Source organism: Tenebrio molitor, chromosome 9, assembly GCF_963966145.1.
Source record: "Tenebrio molitor chromosome 9, icTenMoli1.1, whole genome shotgun sequence".
In the NCBI taxonomy this organism is placed as follows: domain Eukaryota; kingdom Metazoa; phylum Arthropoda; class Insecta; order Coleoptera; family Tenebrionidae; genus Tenebrio; species Tenebrio molitor.
This window is the reverse complement of record NC_091054.1, coordinates 8,182,083-8,208,708: the sequence shown is the minus strand read 5'-3', so window position 1 is coordinate 8,208,708 and position 26,626 is coordinate 8,182,083. Positions and strand designations below refer to the sequence as shown.

Sequence of the window (26,626 nt, the reverse complement as noted above, 5' to 3'; positions counted from 1 at the left end):
CGTACGAATGGACGGAAACGTTCAGGAAGATGCGGTTGACGTTTCAGGACTAGGATATTGGGGAGTTTCGTTCCGCGTTTCGCGTCTTGGACTTCATTTTATTTGTTGGGGACCGGGTCAAGGACGGGAATTTTTGTGTATCAAAACTAGAAAATACAAGAGAAGAGCGATTTGAATATTTTAAAGTTGTATCCTGGCGCATCCAACATTTTAGCTCACAAGTAACGTAAATGAAATCTCTAAAACGTAAACATTTAATTTTAATCCAGACGTAATTCCTCTGGTAAATCACCTCACAGTGATGCAACACAACCAATTTAATTAAAAACAGTAAAACAACATTTTTAGATTATTTAGATAATTAATTGAGGGCTCGGGGATATTTGTGTTATGTCTCTGATGTATTTTACAGGTTCTTTCTACGTTTAAGGATTCTAGAAAGGATCATATTTAAATATGTACTCACGTGGCGATAACAATTTTCGGTTTACTGTCACTTACATTTTTAAAGCGGTCACGCTAATTAATTTGTTTAATCAAAGTTGCAAAGCTCTCGTCCATATTAAACATGAAACGCGGAGCTTTTCAATTAAAGCTATTAATAGAAATTTTACTCATTTAGAAAATTGCAATTTGCAAATTATTCAAAAGTGAAAAGTTACAGAAGGAAAGAAGGAAAAACTCCTGTAAGATTTCCCAACTGTAAATACACAAATAACGTCATCACAATTTAATTAAGTTTGAAAGATGCTTGAAAACTTTCAGGAAATTAAATTGAAATTATAAACTGGAAAAAACCCTAGCAACTTTAATAAGATTGTAAATCCCTCTACCTTGGTAGTAATTCAGATTGATGAAAAACTACGCAAGGGTAACGAGATTAACAAGCGAACAGGGACGGAATTGAAATAGTTAAATTAGTTTTGACTTTTTACTTTAGCTGGAAGTTAAATGGAGGTGGTTCTGGCGCAGAATGCAGTGTCATCGCGTAACCACCTAGTTAAAAGGGGTTAGTTAAATGAAAATATTCGTGCAACAGGGAACGAACCCGTTTAACTATTTAGCCGGTTGGAGTTAATTCAATTCACTTGATATTTGACGGCGAGATTCTTGCAAACATAGTTGTTTGTGATTATGAGTAATAAGTTTTGGAAAGTTCGCGAATGTTTGAAATATGTCAAAGTTTGCCAAACATATTCCTGAAACTTTTCACGTTTCGGCTTTCTTTCGGCGAAGGTGACTCGATACATCTAAGCGGTTGACGTCTAAGTAAACCCGATGGCCAATTACTGAAGGACGTGCTTAATCGCAAGAGGGGTCCTGCTTGTCCTTTTCAAACTATCAAAAGGACACGACTGAAGTATCGTTTCAAGTGAAGCAGTTGCGCTGGCAGTGAACAAATGTCTTAAATCAATTCGTATGTTGAATTCCAGATGGCAGCTTGTAAGGTTCGCAGCAAGTTTAATAGAAAAAGAAGAAACAATCCCACACGATGTTTGTCTACTTTAATCTTTTAATGGCAAAATGCTGGATTATAATTTAAATGGAAATTGTAAATGAAAAGTTGGCTTCTTTAAAAAGACAATCCAAATATCTATGTATGTACAAGAATGAATAATCAAATACAGGCTGTTCCATATAAATTTTCTACGTTATCTAATTAACAAACCAATTTATTTTCGCCACTTGTTTTATGCAATATGCCAATTATATCGAGGGATTACACAGATTACACATCACGGATCAGCAGTTTAAATCTAACCTCACTTTCTGTATTGTTTGTGTTTTTACTCTGCAAACTAAGTAGTGGTACGTTCACAATCGACCCTTCAACGCCCACCTTGAGGATAAATTTAAATGAACACCAGATATTATAAAGTAATATGAATTGCAGGTTGCAGGTTCCTAGTGCACTTAGATTTTTTCATAAAAAAATAAAAACAACAAAAAACATAAATTTGTTTTGCTGAGATACTCTGTATGCTTGAATATAAATTTATATTATGCAGTTGAATGGTATTTCCAACTTCTGTCCTTGAACTTTCTTTGTATTTTAACCTCTAATAGTGATGCCTTCATTGGGACATCCAGTATTTATGTATATTTAAAAATAGTAAAATTATTTTAGTTGATATTTCTGTTAAATTTAAAAACATCTGTCACAAGCCATTTGTTTTTTGTAATAAATTTAATAATAAACAAATTTTATTGTGGGCCTACCCTACCTGGCCAAATTATTTATTTATTTGTAAAGAAAGAGCGGGCAGAGACTTAAAAAGTGTTTAGCGCTAGATGTTTTGTACGATTTTATTTTAAATTTTCAAGAAATACATGGTTCATATTTCTTACCTTGTACTGTAATAATATTTTTTTACAATAACAATAAATTGCTGAATAAAAATAAATATGCAATACTGTAATTTGTACAAATCGAAATTAAATTTTCTATTTGAACAAAACATTAAATTTCTTTACCTACAACCGTGAGATAAATCTTACTTAACGTACTGCACGCCGTGCGGTAAAGTAAATAAGAAAGAAATTAACGAGACTTAATCACGCTAGTAGCCATTTGATAATTGATTTTTCAACCTCGAATATTAAAATAACGATTGACGCTGCTACTTCCACGTTTGAAGAACTCATTCTCTCGTCGCTAACTTTCACTAAAACGAAAATCTCAATTTTATTGTTCATTCAGTTGTTAAGGCGTTGCTATGACTTCGAAAACAATCAGTACCTGTTTCCACCTTGATTTTGAATTCAATTTTTATTCAAACAAGAATGTATCGATTTTAAAACATTCTGGGCACTCGCAGTTACGACTTTGTACGTAAGTGGTACACTACATTTTTATCGCACTAATCCGGTTAGGCAAACCCGGCTCGCAGCCTCGTTGTGCAAACTTCACACGCGTGCGACATTGTATTAGCTTCATTTGTCTTTTGTGCTTATCTTATTCACTTCTGATGTTAACTGTTCGGACAAATAAACTTATTATTATCATAACGTCTGCATTCCACTTGTGGCGTAAATAACTATTAATAAAGATTTATAATTTTTGTAATACATTATTTTTTTTAATTGACAAAAAGGCAACTGAAACATCTGATTCTTATCAAAATATCTCACATAAGCAAAAACTGGGAAGGAGCGTATTTTCCAAAGAAAAATTCCATTTAAATTTTGTGTTTACAATGTAGACAACTGTATTTGTCTTTCTGGGTTTCACTTATTTATTTAATTATATATATTCACCACAGAATAACACACTGTTGCAAATTTATGGTAATAACAATGAGTGAACGTTGAACTAAATCTGTTTAGATTGATAATCTAGAACATATTTTTCCGTTCTGAAAATGGTGGATGCGCCGGGTTATTTTTTTTAAATAAATATGTATTTTTATCTAACAGCAGCGACTATTGTCATACATTATACAACTGTTTTCATTGACTTTTACTCACTAGTGAGGTAATATGTTCACAAGTGACTGTAATGGTTGATACTATAGTAACATAACTATAATGGCTGGTTGCTATAGTAATACAATTTTTATCTGACTTTAATTTTTTTTGACTTTTAGGAACTTTCGTACAAAAACCGCTACTGTAACATAAAATGTCGTAGTTTTATCGCAGTTAATTTTATTATTGGAGAACTTGCTCAAACAATTCAAAAAGTGTTAATTTCGTAAAGAATGCAGTTGTACATTTTGACAGGATTTTTTACACGGACCACCGTTATCAAGCGGGGCAAACTTCACCTTTATTAATTCCCTATTAAAAACACAAAGCCTTTGACAGGACTGCCTCGCTCCCGCCCGTCATGCAAATAGAGTATAGCTTACATATAAAAAAATTTCACCAAAATTGTGTAATACAGGAAGATTGAATAATGAAAGGGCTTCATTAAAACTTCAAAGCGTTCAATACAACGAGACTGTGTGTGCGTGCTTGTTTAATCCCATGGTAGAGGGCACGCACTGTGTATTTAATAGCGCAACGTTTTGTTATGATAATAATGAACCGAACCGTAAAAATATTAATCAACAATTTGAAAGCTGGAATCGGAAGTTGTGACACTCGAGAGCAGATCTGATCAGGTGACAAAGCCACGACGGTTAAAAAACACGCTAAAAAATAGTGTGCAGAGCGTCCCGTTGAAACGTAGTGAGCTAGTTAATGTTAATTAAACTTTAAGATTGCTGTCGGGGATAAGAGCTAAGCCGTACAGAAGTCGCAACAAGGGTTGATGTGTACTTAACGTGTGCTAGTGACACTTTTAGAGGGGCTTGTTTTGTCGGATCGGTCCGGATTTTGCTAGAAAGCACTAAATAAAGGATTAGGCACAGCTAGAAGCTAATACGGTCGCATTTCAAAACTCCGTCGAAAATTTATTGCCCGGATTCGTTCATAGAGCGGTGTCGAACCGTAATTAATGTCAGATATCCGGCTAATGTAGTGCAGATTAAAGGTTTCCGTTTCAATTGTGAGGTCCAGAGACAATCTAGTTTTGGGACGGGGCTTCCAAGCCCGGATCAATTTCACAATATGGAACGCTCCGGGACGACCAGCGGTATTAGTCAAATTTATCGCGGCAATCGCCGGTAATTAATTATTATCAATTCTCATTAAGAAATTAAGTCGGTACTGCTGGCACTTGATGACGTCAGCGCCCATTAAAATTTCATAAGATTGGGGGATTTTGTGAGTGAGGTTGGTAACACGTTCACGCTGTCAAAGTTAATTAAAAATGTTAAAAAGCGCGTGCAGTGTGAGAGTTGAGATTATCGTACAAACATTTTTTATTAAAAAATGTTTTTGGGGATTATTTGTGTCAGGAACTGTGTGTTTTGTATGTTGGTAAGACTACAGACATAACTGATATGCAACTTTTACAAGATTTAAAAGATATGTTTATGACAGGCTTCACAACATCCAAATGTTAAAAATACTTTACTTTAATCAAAATTAAGATGTACCGGGTGATCAAAAAGGACTGTTTAAGTTGGCAATACAATTAAGAGCATTTTGTCATTCAGCTGTTTGCAATACTGCAACCGGATACGACTTTTGGGAGATATTTGACGTGAAATCAACAGCGACAAAATTGTAGGTTATGTATAAAAATCAACGGTACAAAAAATAACTTGAACTGTCAACTGTCAGTGCGAAGTCGTCAACAACCGGAGGTTACTCCAGTTAAACCATTTAAATGTAAAAATCAGTACTGCCAACTCAAACAGTTCTTTTTGATCACGCTGTATTATCAGTTTAGAAATTTTGGATTTAGCAAATTTTTAAAAATGTTTTGAACAGTGCCTAGAACATTTCTTTATTTTTGATTTGACACAATGAACACTGCAACTGGCAAATAATCACTTCATTAAAATTTAATAAGATTGGGGAATTTCGTGAGTGGGGTTGGCAACAAGTTCACACTGTCAGTGAGATACTCGTAATTATAAAACGAAAAAGCTTTTATTAAAAAATGTTTTTGGAAATTATTTGTGTCAGGAACTATCAGATTCCTAGGTTGGTAAGAGTGCAAACTATAACAAAAGTTAAATGCAAGGTTTACAAGATGACCACAACATATAAAATATTAAAAATTTATCACTAACAGGTTTCAAGATTTTCAACTGTTAACTAATAATAATTAGAAAAAATAACTTCAATTAAAATTAAAAAACCATTAACACCAGAAACATAACGGGTATTTTTTTTTAATTTGGCGTCGAAGTTGGCGTTGAAAAGTCGATTGTGAATGCACCACAGAATTACAACTCTGATCAGCTGTTTAAATCTAACCTCACTTTTTGGGTGTATTTAATCAGCAATTTGAAAAATCTGTGTTTTTAAGACGAATGGTTCATTCACAATCGACTCTTCAACGCCAACTTTGACGTCAAATTTTAAAAAACACCCTTTATTTTAGAAATCTTTACATTATGTCTGCTTTGTCTTGGTGCATCCACCATTTCTAAACAATTGAATGCACCTAAGGGTCTCTAATTTCTAGAATTAGAGAAGAGAATTGTGTATTTTCTCTTGGCTCTATATTTATATTCGGTCTAGATTAGTTATAAAAAGCTAAATTAATTTTCCGCTTGGTAGTTTTTAAGAGAGCATCTCCTGCAGAGTTAGTTTTTCCGGCAGTTTCTTCAAGATATTGGGAGCTCTTATTCCAGCGACACCGACTTCGCTCCCAGATAAAAAAAATTGCACTTGTTTGAAAATAGAATAGTGGAAAATTGCACACCTGAGACCCACAAAGCGTCACATCTAATCCGATTTCCTCCAAATATAATACAGAAGTTTTAAATTCAAAAAATCCACTTTCATACACGATTCTGCCACTGAAACGACACTCGCCAACCGAAATCCCTATTAATTAAACTAATGCAGGAATTTATTTCTTCTGAATTATCTTGCACTGTTAAATATGGATCCAGTCGGTGCTAATTGTAAATAAATCAGGCGAAAGTTGGGACATCTGGAGAAAGTGAAAGATTAAATCGTCAGCAGGACATAAAGAGCTCGATGGACTGTTGTTAATCGAAGAAATTGTATAAAATAAAATAAAAATGTAAGTCTGACGGAGTGGGAAAAGTTGGCCTTCCAGGTCAATTAACACAGTGAGTTCTGGGCGAGAATGTGACCGTACTGGCGGCGAAGGTCGTAAGGTTTCGTAAATTTGTTAATTTGCGTCCTTCGGGACGTAAATATCCAAAATTGACAATCTCTCGTCGGCCGTGATTTATTTATTATTAAAACAAAATGCGGTCGCGTGGTTATAACAATAAAATATTTACGGCGCATCTCTGTATAACAACCTGACCTCTGAACCTTCTATTTAACGATGCCATTTCGGATCCCATTTTTCACGTCTCCATTTCGAACTTATTAAAGTCAGTGGCGTCGTAAAAGCGTCGATCCGAACCGCAAACACCCCTTTTAAAATAATCCATCCGGGGAGATCTCTTTGTATGGATGGTCGAGGCAAGTCCGAGCCTTTCCCTTTTAAATCGAATAAGCGAAGACATTCGTTCATTTTTATCCAGTCGGATCCGGGAGCTTTCAAACGTAATAAATGCAAATTGCCCCAAGATATTTTTAATTAATATCCAGATTAAAAGAGAGCTTCTTTTTATGCGGCCCGTCAAAAGGTGACGACATCGCGTAATTTCCAACTGGAAATAAAAAGACTGGAATCTTCGACGGCCGCGAATCAAGCGTTCAGGGCGAATTCTTTAGAAAAATTACTAATTTATCCCCGCACCTAGGCCGGCTCGAGACGTCTTTCATTTTTAACGGGCATTAACCAGAAGTTTTCAACTTTGCAAGCAGAGCTTCTCCTGATGGCGAAATATATTACTGCGGTGCAAAGTTTCCTCGTAAATTGATGCAGTTCTGAATACGTTTCGAGTTTTTTCTGTAGACATTTCATAACTGGAAATTAATTGATTATGAGCGCGCCGCCGATAAAAACGCTAACATCAAAAAGAAATTAACTGCAGGAATGCACGAATTATTTCGAGATCCAGAAGCGTTTACTCTCAGCTGCACTTTAATAATCTATTTAAATTATTTGGTTAGTTATCCGGAGGCGTTTAAGCCCAGGTGTTCGGTCGGAGTTTAAGTCTAAATTCATATATAAACAACTTTGGGAGCAATTGTGGGAATTATCTCGACTACCGGTAAAACTTGGTTTAATGTTGATTTATACAAACAAGGGTGGGAGGGTAGTTTAGGCCAAGTGTCGTAAGACTTGGAAAAACTCGAAGTATTTAGTTTCAAGTTAAGTCAATTCTAAAGCGATTGTGTTCCTGGCGCATCCACCATTTCGCTATTTGCATCGCTGCACTCTCACCATTATTTCTGATTTAACACGGTGTAATTGTCGTTGGCAATTTAAGATTTTTAATCTTTCTCTATAAAGTGTTTGCAGCAGAGTTTACAAATTTACAATAACCATAAAATTTAGTTGAACGAGTCCAAAAAAGTCATCAGTTCGGAAACATTTTGTATTTACAACACCAAATTTTTAAAAATGTCTCAGACAGTTTCGTGAAAGTAAAAATACAGGGTGCATCAGAAATACGTGTGTTAATTTTAACCAGTGGAAGAACTCGCCAGTTTATGAAACTTTTCTCTATAACATTTTGCAAAATTCGCAAAAGTACATATTCCAATATTTTTTGCCCCCCAATTTTTACCAAACGAGTCATTTTGTGTGGTTAATTGGTCTATTTTTGTGTAACCATGAGAATTTTATTTTAATTATTTAATTTTTTCTATAACAATACAACTTGTCGATAAGGCTCCGCTTCTATCACAACAGAAAATTTTCGCCCTTACCCATAGGCGGGTGTACACATTGATGGGTAATTTATTCCAAATTTTAAATCAATTTGTAACGCTTTCTCGTAAAAATGTTATAGAGAAAAGTTTAATAAATTGGAGAGTTCTTCCACTGGTTAAAATTAACACACGTATTTCAGATACACCCTGTATATGCCTAGGACATTTGTTTACTTTTGAACACAACTGTAACTGGCAACCGTTTCATTACCATTTTAGAATAATTTTTATGAAAGTTTTTGGAACAGGGTGTAGTAGTGTAGTCGCCTAGTAATTTTGTTCTACACAGTGGGGCGATGAAATGACGTTTGATAATCTTGTAGACTTAAGTGTAAACACCGTTTTTTGTTCGCCACCGTCAGAATTTGCGAATTTTCTTCTGTGTGAACGGATTTTGATAAACTTGTCAAAACGAAACGTCAAACTAATTTCAAAGATTTTAAGCGAACAAAAAAACGTTGTATTCAACTAGTTCGTGTGTAAATTGGGCTGTTTTTGGCATGAGTGAGCCAGTTTAAAACGCGGGAACGAAAATTTTCCTAACGTAAATTTGATTTTGTCCATTTGTCAATTAATTGTCTATTTGACAATACCTGTCAAATAATTTTTAAAAATGTCATTGAATTTTGACCATTGTCTAACCTATCTCTCGTAAGAAGGTTTCACACTATGACAAAATTATAAAAATGTGTCAATTTTATTCTGACAGTTCCCGGTTTTTTTGCAACCAACTGTAGGAACCTTCTGTTAACGAATTTTTTCCATTTTTTTTTTGTCTCGATTAGTTTTTGAACTATAAAGAACAAAAAATGAATCTGTCAAGGCAAATAAACAACATTTTATCTTTGGATGTTAATAACTCGAAAAAAAATGCACTCAAAATATTTACGAAAAAAGATTCTTTAGCAAAATCATTTCTCTACAGAATTTTACACTAGCAAATCAATAATTTTCTAAAAATAAGGACGAAAAATTATCCATAACGTCAGACGATTTTTATTACAAGAATTTATGGTTGGTAATACTTTTGAAATATTGCTCTGATGTTTAAATCGAGACACTGGCGTGCACAAAAGTCATTTTGACATTTATTATTAATTAATTTTCTAAAATAATAAACCTTTCTAATAATGGCTTTCACTGTTGAGCACAACATATTTATTACAATGGCCTATTTCCGAAGCGGTTTTATTAACGTAAACGTTTATTTGGAATATTCACGACGATCGGTATATCATCGGTTTCTTCTTTTTTGTCCAGAAGAAGTAAAATATCGTATTTTCTGACAGCATTATAGAGGAGTTATTGAACGCTTCTTAAATACTGGCAGTGAATATTCTATCAATGATTTCCTTCGTTTTCCGCAAAAAAATCTTAACAATTTACACCCTTACAAATCATCCGAGATAAAACCTTTTGATTTTTTTCCACCAATCCAATGTTGCCATTAGTACAACAATTTACCTGCAAGACATTTTTTTTCCTGATGAGGCTTGGTTTCATCTTTCTGATTTCGTTAACTCTAAAAATTATACTAAAAAATTATTGAACTTGATCAGCATATAACCCCACTATGCTATGATATGAAGCTGTTGATTGGTTTGATCTATGCAAAATCAATGTTGTTCAATGACAATGTTGCTAAATTTTAAAACAGAATCGCACTAAATGACTCCATTTCTACTATGTGTAAACCAACTAGATGATATGAAACAAAAACTATTTCCAACTCTCTGCTATTGCGCACACGGCACAACAAATTAATATGTAGAGAAGTTCTTCCCAGATGGAGGGATAAGCTGATTTCTTTTCGTTCCTCCATTTATTAACAAATGTAATGTTCACAAATCTTTTCAAAAACTGCGAGAAGACGCTCTAGCAAACTGGAGAAATTCTAACCAATGTCTTTCACAATTTGAATATAATAAGTTCAATAGTTCAAAATATACAATTATTTCTTTTTTCAAATTAATTCAATGAATTCACGTTTTTCACGACCCCTTCTAAGCACGTACGCCAATGTCTATTGTCAAACGGGGAATTGTCATCAGAATAATAATGTACAGTTAATTTCAAAATTATAGAGTACACCTAATTTTCTACAGTGTGAAATGCATTTACATTTTTTGTCAATGATCAATGTCAATTTTGACAAACAAAATGCCTAATCTAACCGAAAACGCGAAAATGCTCATTCTTTCCAAATTAGACGAAGGGTGGTCGATCTGGAGGTAGCCCAGTATTATAACATCACAAAGAGCATCGTGCAGAGGATAAAACAGACACTATTATGGTGTTCTAAAATATCTGCGACATTTTATGTTGTCAAATTCACCTAACCTATATAAAAAATGACGCTCAAATTTCAAAAAGGCAACTTTACATGTGGAAAAAACTGTAATAAATCGACTTCTTGATTTTTGAGGTGTACTCGATAATTTTGAAATTAACTGTACATTGCCAACATATAAAAAAAATCTAAAACTTCAAAGCGCATGGCCTGTCCTGGCTATTCAGCAGAGGATCATTAATAGAACATTTTCTTATAATAGCTAATAAGATGATATTTATTAAACTGTGGTAGATTTAACACTTTCCACTAAAAAAACATTTATGCAAACGTACATTCGTGTAATAAAAGATTATCTGACATGGATAAATATTTCAACCTTATTTTTAGAAAATTATTGATCCCAGAATGTATGTATAATCCTGCAGAGATTTAATTTTGCTAGAAGAAGATTCTTCTTTAGAATAATTTTTTATCTCAATTATTCTTCCATTTATTAACCTCCAAAAATAACATGTTGTTTATTTGTTCCGACAGATTCATCTTGGATTGTTTATAACTCGGAAAACAAGGGATAAACAAAATCCAGAGAAATTCGTTAACAACATATTATATCACGCACTATGGTTTCCCTAACAGATTTGTTTTGACTTCAACTGAAAGGTTTTTAACACTAGTTATAAAAACGTGTAAATTTATCTTAAGATACAGCGTTATCACAAAGGAATGTTTAAGTTGGCAAAACTGATTTTTACTTTTAAATTCACTTCACAGTGACAGCCCTCGTGTGACATTTGACATTCAAATCTAAAGTAAAATTCTGTAAATTTCAAATTAATTTATTCAGCATGGTTTTCACGTTGAAACACAATTTTTTTTGGAATGGCTTATTTTATTTGTATTTCAAGTTGTTTCTTTGTATCGTTGCTTTTTATACATATATAACCTACAATTTTGTCGCTGTTGATTTCACGTCAAATATCTGTCAAAATACGTATCCGGTTGCAGTATTGCAAACAGCTGAATAACAAAATGTTCTTAATTGTATTGCCAACTTAAACAGCCGTTTTTGATCACCCGGTAGATTGTATAATATAAATTGAAACCGTTATAACTTTTACAATTTTGAAGTCATTGAATTTCACAACTATCGTCATAAAGAGTTCACTTTTACTAACAATCATTTTATCGTTTGCAAATTAAGTGAAGCAATTTTGTTCTGGCGCACCCACCATTTTACATATTATCAACAGTTTAATACGTATCGAAATGCACTTATTTTATACCGTCGCCAACACATTTCATTTGAACAAATTGTATTTAGACTTTTTTAGAATTGGTGCAAAGACCATTGCGCTCGCCTCCCCAAATCTCGTTCCAGTAACAAATAAGACAGAGTTAATTAACTCGAAACTAATTCGAAACCGACACTAACCCAGTTAAACGTCAACCAGAAGACCCTGTGTGATTCCCACGTATATTTATCACGACAGATTCTGCTAGTCCAAGACGGAGGACTGATATATGTGGAAGGATGGAACTTCCTCATAAATTAAGCCCCGGGAATGAGACAAATATAGCGCTTAAGGTCATCGTGATTATCTCCACGTCCGCCCACATCGCACCCACCACATCACACCGCCAGTAAATCCTCCACCTTGGGAAAGATGCAGACAAGAAATAATCTACGAGGAAGATGGAACGTCTGCAGTTGACTTATAAATTTCGCGTGTTTACAAATGCTCTCCGTCGCAATAAATTTCTTGCAACGCTTGCAACAAATAAATCTCGCCGATTCATTATTTTGATCTATTACCGAGATTGTCGGAGAGACTTGATTCTCGACTTGAATTATTCTCTTGTTTGCGGACGCTTAAACGTTTTTTAATTCTCGACGCTACCCAAACTATCAAATGTCCCGAGAGCCATTAGCAGATTAAACAATTTACAAAATTCTCCGACAATACACGCGAATCGCAAAAACCGTTTTCAATATGGCCGCCCGTTATTGTTTCCCATTAAAATATGGCCATGATAAAACGTTCCAGTGAATTGCATTGTTTTAGCGTTTCCCTGGTCGCTTTACCCCCAACGCACAAAAAACTCCATCGAATATCTCCGGTCAATTCGAAATCCCACCCTGCTCGCAAAAACTCCAACAAACTGTTTTTTGCGTTTCCTTCTGTATCGCATCGAAATTGTTTAAAATTGATACAGCGATTCCAAAGAATTTTAATTTAATGTAGGCGCGCATTTTTCAAAAAGTCTTTGCAACGGATTTAATTAAATTTGTGAGCGTTCGACGTGCCAAATTCGCTAAAATATCATAAAAGCTTAATAACGGGAAGGAACCCCTTTCAGCACATTTCGCCGTTGACGATCCATTCAGGCGGTTCTTTTTATTTATTAACTAAATTTTTAATTTTAAATTTCACACCGCCAGGGAGCGGATTCAATTTCAGCAGCGGTTGGATAACCGTTCGAACGTGTAAATTGGATATTTCAGCAGTTTCAGGTTGCACTAAGTTCAGCAAGGCGTAAACTTTGCAAAACTGCCCACCGCCACTAATTGCACACGAAAAAATAACAAACCACAAATAAATTATCCCCTGGAGGTATTGTTGGTTGCCTATCGCTCAAAAAAAAGCTGTTCATAAAATCTTGTCGCGTCAGCTGTCACCAAGTTTTATGGTGTGATTTGTCGTCTCTTCAGAACTCCCTTCAAGAATTAATTTAAAACGAATCGGTCCTAAGTTTTACAAAATTTTATAAAATTGTCTGTCGAAAGTGCTATACGCAGTGAGTGAACTCTCTGTGGATCCATTTATGTCACGTGTCGCCTGTCAAGTGTCGGAACATCGAGCAGAGCCGGCTGCAATCGCGCGTTTCATCGGTCCTCTGTCGCTTGTGCGGCGATGGTGGGTTGCCCCGACTCTTCTGCAGTGCAAATATTTTAATTAAAAGTTTACTTTAACAAACGTCAGTCGCTTAAGTAAACACTAGCATGGCTCGTTAATTTCGGCCTAATTGAAAATTGAAGTTCGAAACTTCTAGTTATTAGGATCATATTAAAACGCTGTCTACCTTATCCTCATTAGCTGAGCGCCAGTTCGATTATGAGTTCTGAAACACATTACGAACATATGTCGGCCACATCTGGCCCCGCTTCCCTTTCAGACGCCTCGCACGAAACCGAAGCCCTCATTTGAATTTAGAGCGATATAGCAACAAAAAACAACTTCTTTGCTGGGCTCACCGTGGAAGCAATTAGCGCTTTCCACTCTGCACCAGAGCTCATTTGAATTCGGTGCAAACCACACAGAAATAATTTCCACGTTCCCAATTCTTTTCTCGCAACTGTCCACTCGTTAACGCTCAACGGATTGTTTGTAATCTGGATTTAATCAAAACCGCTTCATGATCCGTGATTTATGACACCTGATGCTGCCGGGGTTGCCTACCTCGCCCTCGACCCAACCGCCCTCTGTTCGCACATTCTTGCACTCCCACCGGCCGTTAATACCTCGAGAACTCGCTCACGTTCGACTGGATTTTATGGCTCCGATATGAAACAATCAAATTCCTGTCGGTTTCTTCGGTTTGCCGGCAAAGCGAGGTGTTCTCCACGCCGTTCTCATAAATAGTTATAAACATTCCGGGGCTGTGTAGCATGTAAATCAGCACCACCTATTTCAGACAGACGTTCCTTGTTCAATAACGCCACAAGAAACGTGAAAGACTGCAGATTTCAGAACTATCCAGACACATCCCAGCTCCTTCGACTGATAAAATAATAAAATTGAATCGGCGGCTCTTAGACCTCTGCATGTGCGACATGCTCGCCTTTGCACTTGGTAACGTGGTATCCCATTTATAATATTCACAAAACCTCCGCAAAGAAGTTTTCCAAAAGTCCTGTAACTTGTAAAATTCTGCAAATGTGATTTGCCGACGATATTTTGACATTTAAAATTAATAATTCGAGCTTTGTGCACTTGCAAGACGTTCGCTTTTGCACTTCCACGGGAAAATTGTGTTGCGGCGGATTTTGTTCTTTTCAGTTTCAGACAGACCGTAATGGAATACTGATGAAATCATCATTACGTTGAAAGGAGCAAAGAATCCGGATGGAGAGGGTGGTTCGGATATTTTACACTGCATTAAGTCTTGTTAAGACTGATGAGATTGAAATTGTTCGCTAAAAGAATTCGTTTTTGTTTACAGTTTTTGACAACTCTCTCTGCAAAGAGGGGCAACCATCTAGACTTTTATGTTACCGCCTCAAGTTTTACAACGGAGAAAATGTAGAAAAGCCTTTGCAGGAATAAAAGCGCAATGAAATTTTCAAATTCGGAGGCATATTCGGCAAAACTAGAAATAAAATAGATTTACTCTACGAAACTGTCTCGTTAGGATGACGATTTTCCGGTGGAATGACAGAAGTCACCCTTGATTTGTCTCTCTACCACCAATTACATCTTCGTCGCGAATTGGACATGATACAGGTTGCCACGTATCTGATCCAATTAATGATCGTGACAAATTAACTGTGAAGGTTGCTTCCCTAACTAGAGATCCTCAACACAAAAACGAGATTTATAAAACATCCTCATCCTCCACCTAGTCCTGCGCGAGCCTTTCTTTAAATATGGGTTAAACGGCTTCTATAAAACTTCATTAATGAAGTTGCCAACTCTGTACAAACACTTCATTATGTAAAATGCAGAACTTGGCTCGACTAAATTTTTACACAAACTAACGTTCACTCTCGACCAATTTACAGCGTCGCTACACCACAATAAAAAAAATCCGAAACATGTGTGCGGCGTTCCGCAGAGAGGTGTCGTGCAGCTAGCGTTATTCGTCCATCAATTACGAGCGAAAACCTTCGAGTGCACCTCGAATCCGGGACAAAGCGTGTTTTACAAGCCCGAAACCAGTAATAGCACTTGACATATCGCCCCTAACTCCAAACAGTCGACTTGTCGGAGCCGAAATCAAAGAAAACGCCGCTGACATGTTTGCAGTGATCGACATCTTTATAAACACGTTCGGCAAAGTCAATACGGATCGCTCTCCGCTCTTTCTTCTCGAGAATTCCCATTAATTATCTGAAGCCTGTGTGTATAAGAGTCGATTTTATTGAACGTAATAAGAACGGGGATGAGGGAAGAAGACGTCGGAGGCCAAATTGGCCTATAATTCGCGACACAATCGAATCCGCTGCTTTATAAATTGATATTACTGTTGCTGTTGTCAGCACCTTTCAGACCTAGGCCCCGAGAGGTTTCCGGAGTTATTTATTTAAAAAGGGCGTTCTCGGGTTATTGTCAGACCGATTTATTTAGGCTGCGTCGAAAAAAAAAACCCACGAGCTGGATTTTCATCCAGATTAACTAGCTTTAGAAAATAGGATGTTTAATTATAAAAAAAAATAATTATTTCATTCTCCAGGGGTTTGTTTAAGTCTCGCCAAAAGTGGGGTTATGTTGTCAAATTTGGCGAGAATTGTTTAAAGTGCGTAATTTATGCACACTGGAATGTTGTACGCAAGTGTAATAAGAGATTTTTTTAGAAAAGAATAGATATTTTGGTTCGTGGAAGCTGTCAAAGTTGAACGAGACTAAAGTGAGGTTATAATGGTAATTGAAGAGGGCCAAGAGAGGTAATTCTGCAAAAGATTGAGCTTCACAGAGGAGAATGTTGTTTGTCTTTGATTTTTTTAACTTTCAGACAGTCCCATTAAGCTGCTTTGTCACAGTTGAGCCCCTCGTTAATTTAAAACTTGGCACCTCTCAGGGTTCCATAAAACAACGTCGGGCCGATCATTTCCAACTTCAGGAGCCCGAAAAGACCCCGTAAGAGCCTGACCCATGCAAAATCGGTCGCCAAAACAACAATATTGAGATGTCGGTTTGAGGGGTTTAAGTGTCATCAAAAATGGGGTTATGTTGTCAAATTTGCCGAAAATTGTTAAAGTGCGTAACTTATGTAGGCTCGAATGTCACAGACAGGTGTAATAAAATGTTTTAATAATAAAGGATTCGATGCAAAAGAATATTTTGGTTTATGGCCGTCAGCGTTGAACGAGAGTAAAGTGAGGTTATGTTCGTGATTGAAGTGGTCACAAGAGGTAATTCTGCAGAAGATTGAGTTCCATAGAGAAGATTGTTGTTTGTTTTTGATTTCTTAAATTTTCGGGCGTCACAAAACGGTCCCGTTAAGCTGCTTTGTTACAGTCGAGGCCGTCGTTAATTTAAAACTTGGTACCTCTCAGGGCTCCATGAAACAGCGTCGGCCAAATCATTTCCAATTAGAGGAGCCCGAAAAGGCCCCGTGAGAGCCTCGCCCACGCAAAATCAGTCGCCGAAACAACAATATTAAGATGTCGGTTTGAAAACGGCCAACAGTGCAGAAACGGTGGGGTCAGACGCCCAACAAGCTTAAATGTTTAACCCTCCGGAAAAGGTCGGACACTTGAAGCTTTCGGACACGGAATATCAATAATGTCAACGATCCGTCGATCTCTTTTACGACCAGAGACGGCTCTCATTCGGGCAATAACACAAAATCCGATCCGATCACCTCGTGTTTGCGTAAAAATTAAAATGCGACCCTACAGGGCGCGCCCTTGAACGGGCGATGCTAAATTTAAAGGGGTCGACTGATCGATACATTTATTTGAGAGAGAGAGGCGAAAAAATTATTGCCGCTCTTAATTCCGACGAATTAAGCAGCCATGTTTTTTAATGTCTGATTATCCATTGAAAAGGCTCTCAAATTAAATTTGCCGATTAAATCTTAAGGAGCGCCATAAAAGTGAGATTTTAATTATCGGCCAAGACGTTTGTGTCTCAAATGAAGCGCGAATTTGTCGTAATTGGCGGAGTTGGACGCCACGTGACTCTGGGAAACCAATCAGGTGGCGTTCAGGTTGGACCCGGGGCGCCAAATTCGAACAAATCAATTATGTGTTTTCCCAAAAGGTTCGGAGAAGACATAAATCTCGCGATGTTTTCGAATACATACTCAGTTTCCGTATTTAGGAAGACATTTGGGTGTTTGAATTGGATTTATTTTTCGTTTACGGAGAGCGCGTTGGAAACTTGTGGGAGTTCCTCCGAGGGAAGTTTGAGCGTCTTGGACGTCGTAAACTCGGTGGAAGGGTCCCGTGAAGCCGTGTGAACGCACGCGGTAAAAAACTCCAGTGAACGCAGCATCAAGTGTCACCGCAGGAAAATAAATGTGTGTAGTAGCGTGTGTTCCGTTTGAAAATTAATCAAAAAAACGCATCCCACATGTCACACCAGTGCAACTGCACAATAAACCGCACTCTCGCAGAGAAAATGAACAATGAACGTCCACAAACAAATGTGTTGGTGTTTCGAAGTGTTCTGCGGGGTCCTCACCAATCTAACCTACCGATTCTTCATCGAACTGTCCGACGCATCGTATAGAATGCGTTCGTTGTGTTGTTGCAAAAGGAAACAAGAAGCCAACGAGTGCGGTAAGTGCGACACCTTCAAAGGACTCCCTGAGAGACACTTTGGGGATTTAGGAGTGGTGAAGGACGCGACCGAAGACTTCTACAAAGAGGTGAGCCGCGACGCTGCCGAAAACCTCCTGAAAAACAAACAAGACGGCACTTTCATCATTCGTCCGTCGAAAAACTGCAATCTCGGGACGCTGTCGGTGGTGCAAGATCGTAAAATATTTCATTTGAATGTCAGGAGGAGGGAGGACGGGATGGTGGCGCTCGGTACGGAGAAGGACAACGAGAAGTGCTTCCAGGACGTCAACAGCCTGATCAACTACTACATCAGCAACTACCTCGTGTTGTACTCGCGTGGGGTCAAAACCTTGACCCTGCTCCTTCCCTACAGGGAGAAGACGATTTGTTAATCGTGTCGAGTGTTTTTCGCCCGATTTAATTACCCAGCAAATTTATTTTTTTAATTAAAAAGTACAAAAGGTTTATCTCAGACACCAACAATTGTTACCTGTAACTGCCGCACTCTTTGTTCTCGCTGTTTTACCTTTTAATGTATCTTCACAGACTGATTCCAGCTTTAAAATAAAATTATTATGTGGACGCACAAGTTTTCTTTGCCTTCAGACTTTTCCAAGATAAATATGAACTCTTTTCAGATCGTATCTCCCCTTTTTCTCTCTGAAGTGGCCGCTCTATGGACGCTGTATGCTTCGCCCTTTTTATTATCTTTGTTGTTCTGCAATGTTTGTATTTCTAGGGTAAACACTGCTTGTTTGACTCGCTCCGAAGAAATTACAATCGCAAGTTGGAGTTATTAAGAAAAATTCACCTCCTTCAAACTAGTTAAATGTTGGAAAATTAACTTGTCAAGGGTAAACTCGACTGAAAGGGGGCACGGCATCGAGGCCGCAATTTAAACGTTCAACATAACAAGTACGTAATGAAATCGAACAACGAAGCGATGGCAATAATTGAAGCTCTTTCCGGCGGCCTCCCATCCAAAAATTATTCGCGTATAGCTTTGCTTAACCTCTGTGATTATTATTAATTCCGCAGTATTATACATCAGACTTTAATTAACATTTTCAGCAGGAAACTAAATGAATATTTTCCATTGAGAAAACTTTGCAGCTAAGTTAATTAAAAATCGTCAAAACGCGAAGCTCTCTTTGTATCGATTAGTTTCCGTTGAGAATGAAGTGTTTTTAATTTAAGTTTAATTAGCGTTGTTTTGTGAGACATGAATATTCAGTGTGTTCGGTTTTGAGTTTGGAAAATAAAAACGTAATGAGTGGCGCAGTGTCCATTTTGGAATTGAAAAAACGATAAACTTTTTGCAAGTTAAGATAAAAGTAGACTTGAAAATGTAATATGAGCGTGGAAAGGGCAAGAGAATGAATAAATAAAAAATGTAATTATGCGAATAGACATCATACAAAAATACTTAACATTTTATAAAGCTGGCGACCCAATTGCAGGTCATAAAAATTCCGCTTCAGTGCCAGTGCTTTAAATAAAGTAATAACTCTGGTCCGAAATCCGTGCTTGGCCCACATTTAAATAAATAAAAGCGAATTATGAATACCAATGAGAAATGGCAGTTTTCTTGGAGAGGTGAATCAGGAACTCACCTGATCGAAGCTCGTTTAATTATTTTATCGTGGGCAAACGATTTCGCCGCTAGAGTGGCAAACTGTGTACTCAACAAATCGATGCGAATCAAAGCCAATACGGAAGAAATGAAATTGACAGGACAGTGAAAGTTACAAACGTGCCGGCAATTTTGAGCGGCCTCGACTTAAAGAGAATTTCCAACGGCCAGATAAATAATTTTCGGCTAATTCGCGTTCCCGGAGTGGTAGGGATAATCCTGCTACGTCGTTAGGCTCTCCATTTGAAATTGACGAAATAAAATGTGTTGCCACTTATCCCGGATGGCTTTTTAAACGGGAACAGGACGAAAAAGGAAATACAGAAAACATCTTATCCATCTACATATCCGATCCGGCGTCCGTGTTTTATTTAAGTCGCACAAAGAGTTCGGCCGCAAAGAGAATTCGAGAGCGTTTTAAATTTGCGAAGGGGAGGGCCGGGTTATGTCGAAATTAAATGGGAATTGGATAAGTAGTAAGTTCGGGGCCTTAATTAAACTTTATGTAGGTGAAGTCCATTAGCAAGTTAATAAACCGAACGTTTGCTTAACTGCGGTGTTTCTTTCGCCGACGTCTTAATTAACTAATGTAAGTGAACAAATAAGTTGGGACGAGTAGTTATTGTCAGCTATACTGCTCTAATTAAATTTTATTAAGCAAAACTTGCACAGTTTCAGTTTTACTTCGCTGTGGCTGATACGTAACGGTTGGGATCTACAGCTGAACATGTTGCGGCGAAAATACATTTTTTATTCAAATCTTTCAACGTTCCGAATGGGTTTTCATCATTTTATTTTGCGAAACAGAGCAATATGAATTTTTCTATTTCAAAAAAAAAAATTGAGGTGTTTTTTTAAATGTCCTGTTTGGATTCGAATAAAATATTTTAGTTACTTATTTCATCATACAATATTAAATCTTTTATGTATCTAGAAATAGTAAAATAGTGCCCTTTTATCTCAAAGAATTATACAGGGTGTATCCGAATTCCACCGACAAACTTTCAGGATAGATTCTACGATCAAAAATAAGCATAAAACTCTTAATTCATATGGGGTCAAAAACGCTTAGTTTGCGAGATAATCAACAAAAACGTAAAAAATTGGCGGTGGTGATGATTTTCTTACTTAACATCTGATTTTAAATTTCCACACTATTATAATGGACATTTGGATTCCAAAACAATTATTTCATTTACTTCCACAGCAATTTTACGTTCATCAATTTCTTTTTTTTTTGTATACCACCGAATTACATATGTCAAATAATGTAATTAACAAAAAGATGTTTCGTGAGCATTTGCCAGAATCTCCAATAAGCGACCAAACCTCAAACTCCCGTTATCAAGATATTCCAACCCGCCACCCCGCCACCCCCGCAAACACATCCAGTTGGCGTCACGATGTTAATTATTGTTATTATTATTCATGTGCAAGTTGACCGTGCGTTAGCGCCGCACGCGTTATCCGGGCGCTAATTCAACCCTGACACTTTAAAAATTTATAAAAAGTACGTAACAGGGTTGATTAAACGAGAAACGTAAAACAAAACCGGGCGAGTTTACGATTTTTGTGGAATTCGTGGAGCGAGCCGTGTTCTGTTTTTTTTTCAGCTTGCTGTTTGGATTTTTTCGCGTCGAGGCTCTTATAAAAGTGTAATGGGGATGTTGGTCGAAAAATTAGCGGAGATTAATTCGGTGCTCGAAGTGAGGCGAGCCGTGTGGGCCATTATTCAAAAAATGTGACATCTTGACCGGTGTCTGGGCTTTCGGACGACAAACGGTGACACATTACGGATTTTTTACGGTGAAAAATTGCGCGACTTCGGGATGGAGCTGGTTGGAAGGGAAAAAAGGGGATGAAATTTAATTAGGGGCAGAAACGAAAGAGCCGGAATTTATCAGTAGACCATCAGATTTATCGTGGAAAAATATTTACTTTGATTATTACACCTCCAAAAGACATCCAATCGGACACTTAATGTGGCTGCCATAAGCCACAAGAATTTTTATTCTAGTCCTGTTCCTTCTCCCCTCGATGCCAAGCCCAGTTAATCCATCTTACACCTCTTTTGTTTTCTTTAAATACATTTTTTGTGCAACCGTACGCGAAACGAGCACTTCACGTACCTAAAACAGGCCGCGAAATCCAATTTCGCGGCCTTTGTTTTTAACAACGGCCGTTAAAGTAAACTTCATTTTAATATTTGATACAAATCAGAGTTATCCAAGTAAGACTGGCGTTTAGATCTTTTTTTTTTCAACATTCTTTTCGCTTGTCCCCCTCCCCTCTTCACTCCTTCAATACTTTATTTTCACTCCGACAAACTCAAGCCACAAGACCTGACAATTTTCGTCGAATCAAAATTCATCCAAATCTTCTCAAAACATTCCAAACTCGATCTGCCACGACACTTTTAAAATGTTCGATTCATTCGAACGTGGGAGCGGCGAAAACAACGCCATTACAGAAATAACTGCTTCCAAATTGCTTTCTGAAGGTGAACAAGCCAATCGATAAAAACTTTTTCGTTTGAAACTTTACAAAATCAACACTTCTTGCCCCGCACCGGGTAAAATTGCGCAAGAATAGCTACACAAAAAAGAAACAATTAAAATTCTTCCACACAATCGACGTCTGCAGAATCGACAATACAATCGCTCTAGATGATCTCCGAGTTGTGTTATTTCCCCGAAATAAAGTAATGTAAAAAAGAGCGTTGCGTCGTTGTGTACGAAAGTAGAAAACAATTCGCAACAAAAATTTGTAGTTTGTCCTTTGAAATCTAGCAAAAGCGTGGAGTTTTTGCTTTGGTTTCTATTTGTATGAACACACTGTCCGCGAATCTCTTGTATAATCAAATGAAATAACTGCCACCGAGGAAATAACAGTAATTTGAACACGCACGCGATGTGTTCTGTAAAAGTTGTATTGCCAGTTTTAAAAATAGAAAAATTGGGATTGGTCGGCTCGATTCTCTGTGTGTTAAATCGAGTCGAGTGGGGTCGAGAGTTATCTTGTTGAAACAAACAATCAAACAGATATTTCAAAAGCACTGACGTCAAAGCAAACTCTTTTATTCCGCAAAGGGATATAGATTAAAAAAATGTAATTGATAAGTAAGATGACATCGTGTGGCACAAAACAAGCATCATCTTATTTAATTCGCTCATGAAAGGAGCTTCAAGATTTTTTATTTTCTTCTGGTTGGGTCCGTTACGAATATTATTTGAAAAATAAGACGGCGAGAGTTGAGTCTTTTGAATAGTGAGTTTAATCCAATCTCTGGAGTAGTTTTTACAGAGCTCTATTAAATTTATTCCGGAAACCTTCATAACTCAAAATAACGTAAAGTCGCCCCGATAAATTACGCGAAACTCAATTTGTACACAAACGAGATAAATTTAATCGCTTTGCTTGTATCGGGGCCAATCTGCCTCCGCGCTCCAAATTGTATCTCCCGTGATCCCCGAAACTAAAACTGATCGAAAAATTCGCCCCAATTAAATGTATCACTTTTGTGGTGCGGCGCAGATAGTCTCATCCAAGTGGTGCGAATTTATGACGTGAAAATAAAAACGTTCGTGTTTAATCTCGCCGTAATAAAATATTTAAATTTCACAAAGCTTTGAGGAGCGCGCTGTGTCCACAGCCCTGATAATGCAAAGATTCATTTTTCTACTTTCGGAACAAATTAAATTAGACAAGTTTATTTGTTCGCGTAACCCGCATTGTTCCGCGTTTCTGCTTATTAAAAGGCAAAAGTGCGGCTTAATTCTTTGTTGCCTCGACGTAAACAAGAAGCAGGTCCGAGAATCGAATTCTGATACGGCGGATGAAGTTGATATCATGCTCCCCTCGTCGTTTTACCGAGATGAAGGTTTTATTCGGGGAGATATGCTAGACTTTTAGAACTTGACCGATGAATCACCGACATTACAACTTTCAGGCCTTTCCCATTTGCTCTTAACTGTCTTAATACCATTACTCTTGATGAACGCCCTTCCAGCGTTTCCACCACTGATTTGCTGCAATTTATGGACGCCGGCGGTGGCTGATCAATTTTTTAAATCATCTTCTACAACCCTACTTATAATCTAATTATTAGGAAATTATTTTTAAAAGTTCTCCCGGCGCATCCACCATTTCTGGCCGACCAAATCTCAAATAAATGCTTTCAAATTCGAATTTTTCACAGATGAAGATAAAATTTTCTTTAAAACATTATTAAGACGTCTAGCATAAAGTTGGAAGTAGCAAAATATGTAGTACATTATTCAACGAGTGTGTAATGATTATTACAGTCTTGCCGTATGGCTCGTTCCGTAAACTTCATCCTTGTGAGTAGTGGCCATTACGAACGAGTGAAATGTGATACTTTCATCACAGGATGCACAAATTTCATCATTTTCACTATAAGAATTTATTTTGTTACTTTTTTAATTAAAAAAAAAAATACACAGACTCCTCCACTTTTGTTGTTCACTGATTTTGTGGCCTCCGAGACATGCTAAACATTTTTTTTAAATATAACCTGTAACGCTATTTATCATTTCATTACTAAGAAATCATTTTAAAACGCTTGCCAAGCGCCATTTGCGACCCATCAAATAAATGCTTCAATTTACTCTTTTTATTTATTCTTTATGCAATCGTGTTTTAGTCTACCAAATAATTCTTGATTTTTTCTGAAACTCAGGTGTGGTAAAGAATAATATTACTCAACAAGCCTGTAATGATGACTACAGCAAACGGCCATGGCACGCTCCGCAAATCCCAACTCGTGAGTAATAGCCATTACAAGATTGTATATGATACTTTTTATATGACGTAAAAATTTCATTATTTCCAGTATCATAATTTATTCTTCAGGCGCATCCACCATTTTGGAAAGATCAAATCTTAAATAATTGCTTTGAAATTCAAATTTTTTCATTACTAAATACACTTTGCTACAATTTATGGCTGCCGACAGATGTAAAACAATTTTGAAACCGTATTCTTCAATCTCATTTATAATCTAATTATTTAAAAATAATTTTAAAACGCTTCTCCCGGCGCACCCACCATTGTTAGCCGATGAAATCTTAGATAATCTATTTAAAATTCGAATTTTTCATCGTGCAACTGAAACACGAAGCGGTAATTACTGGTTTTTAGAGGGCAGAATTTCGTCAGAAATTTTGTTTTTCCCCGTTTTTAATTAACATGCGAGAGGGATGATCAAGTCGCGTGTTCAGTTCAGTCCTTAATAAACTCCCCCAGTGTGTTTTTCCAGATGAGGCGAAAATTTCATTAAAAAATGTATTAAATCGCGTCTACCAAGAGTTTCTTGATTTTTTTCTGAAACTTAGGGAGTAACAAAATAGTGTGTATTCAACGAGCGTGTAATGGTAATCTACGACCCATTTCGCACATTCCACCTCGTGAGTATATTGTCATTATACGCGAGTAATATTATACTTTTAATCATTATTTTTTCTGAAATTGGGGAGTAACAAAGGGAAATGTATTAATTTTTGATTGATTTCTTCTAATTCTGGATATTTGCATAGGAATGAATTTTATCCCGGCGCATCCACTATTTTTCATTTTGCTAAAATCAAGAACTTGTCCTCCTGTTCGCCTCATTTAAAAAAAAATGTTAAAAAACGTATTGTTTCTCTTTCCAAACTGCTTTCCTTCACAACGTAAGAAATTGAATTCTTGTCGAATTAAAAACGTGAAAAGTACTCTCCTTCGCTACCATCTTTAACAAGATGATGTTCGATCTCACCCCACACGAATTTCAATACAAATCTACCAGTTAAATAATTTACTTTCCAAATCTTTCATGAATCTTCTTTTCACTCGTAACGTCCAAAAATGTATTTTCATTCATTTTGGTTTAAACTCGGTCCCCAGAAGATTTCATTTTGAAAAACGACGAATCTCTTGGGGCCCACACACGTCAAAAACTAACCCCACCTGGACCAATAAAAAATCGCTCCGCTTTTCCTTCAAATATTTATCCAATTAGGCAAGCTGACTTCCTGTAAACATCTAGAGTGGTTCGCTTAGTTCGAGTGAGCTGAACTAGTCCCTTTAAATTTTTAATAATAGCACTAGGGCAACTTCTAAAGTTCGATTAATTAGAGAGACGCTCGTGCAAAGCGGATTTCGTAGCAAACCTGCGTCGAATTTTCTTTGATAACGCGATTCGTCAGTCCGACTTTATAATCAGGACATCCACAATGTTGAATAATATCCTGTTTTACGGCGTACAACCGATTCTCTGTCGAAGTTTGTGCGTAAACCCCCAAGTAATTTACTTGGCGTACGATGAATTTTGTCGAAATTTACATTTCTCATTTATAATGGCGCGTCGGGGGTTGGTTTGTTGTTAATGCGCGAACTCTAATGAAGAAGTTGAGTCGCTGCTCGCGAGCGCAAATCATCTCCGGGGAAGGCCCGACAAGCCTTTTGGTCTTTCTTTCGGCCAAGACTTTCCCTCTCTTTTCGACCGACAATTCGCACGAAAACAAGTTCGTCTTTGTCGTTTCCTTGACTCACCTGACTCCCGATCCCCGTCAAAGAAGAGTCCCAGTTTATCGACAACACCACAACGTCTAGGACGCTTCACATCACACAAAAAAAATCCCGATTTCCACGCACCGAATCCTCGACCCTGGGGCACCTAGTCCATCGACGGCCCAGTCCTCAAGGTCATCCCAACAGCGGTCACGTGCTAGTCACGTGTGCACGTCTCGACCAATGCCATGGCTAAACGGGCGCCTTCGCTCAGCTCTCTGCTTCCGGTTCGATCAGAGGCGATCGCGCGCTGTGC

The 26,626-nt window shown here is 37.2% G+C and overlaps 1 protein-coding gene and 1 long non-coding RNA gene across 2 annotated transcripts in view; both read left to right on the top strand.

The window, feature by feature from the left end:
• LOC138138198 (uncharacterized) overlaps positions 1–26,626 on the top strand; it is a 57,187-nt gene that overhangs the window by 28,657 nt on the left and 1,904 nt on the right. The gene's annotated exons all lie outside the window — the stretch shown is intronic.
• Positions 17,712–18,749, top strand: LOC138139259 (uncharacterized). Its single transcript, XM_069059464.1, has 2 exons — positions 17,712–18,164; positions 18,216–18,749. The coding sequence occupies exons 1-2, from the start codon at positions 18,011–18,013 to the stop codon at positions 18,557–18,559; spliced, it is 498 nt and encodes a 165-aa protein (XP_068915565.1). The 5' UTR covers positions 17,712–18,010; the 3' UTR covers positions 18,560–18,749.

Bases quoted from the DNA above. Each gene is read 5' to 3' on its own strand.
- LOC138139259 (XM_069059464.1), top strand. From the start codon at position 18,011: ATGAACGTCCACAAACAAATGTGTTGGTGTTTCGAAGTGTTCTGCGGG. The intron at 18,165-18,215 runs GTAAGTGCGACA...TTGGGGATTTAG, and splicing joins ACAAGAAGCCAACGAGTGCG to GAGTGGTGAAGGACGCGACC.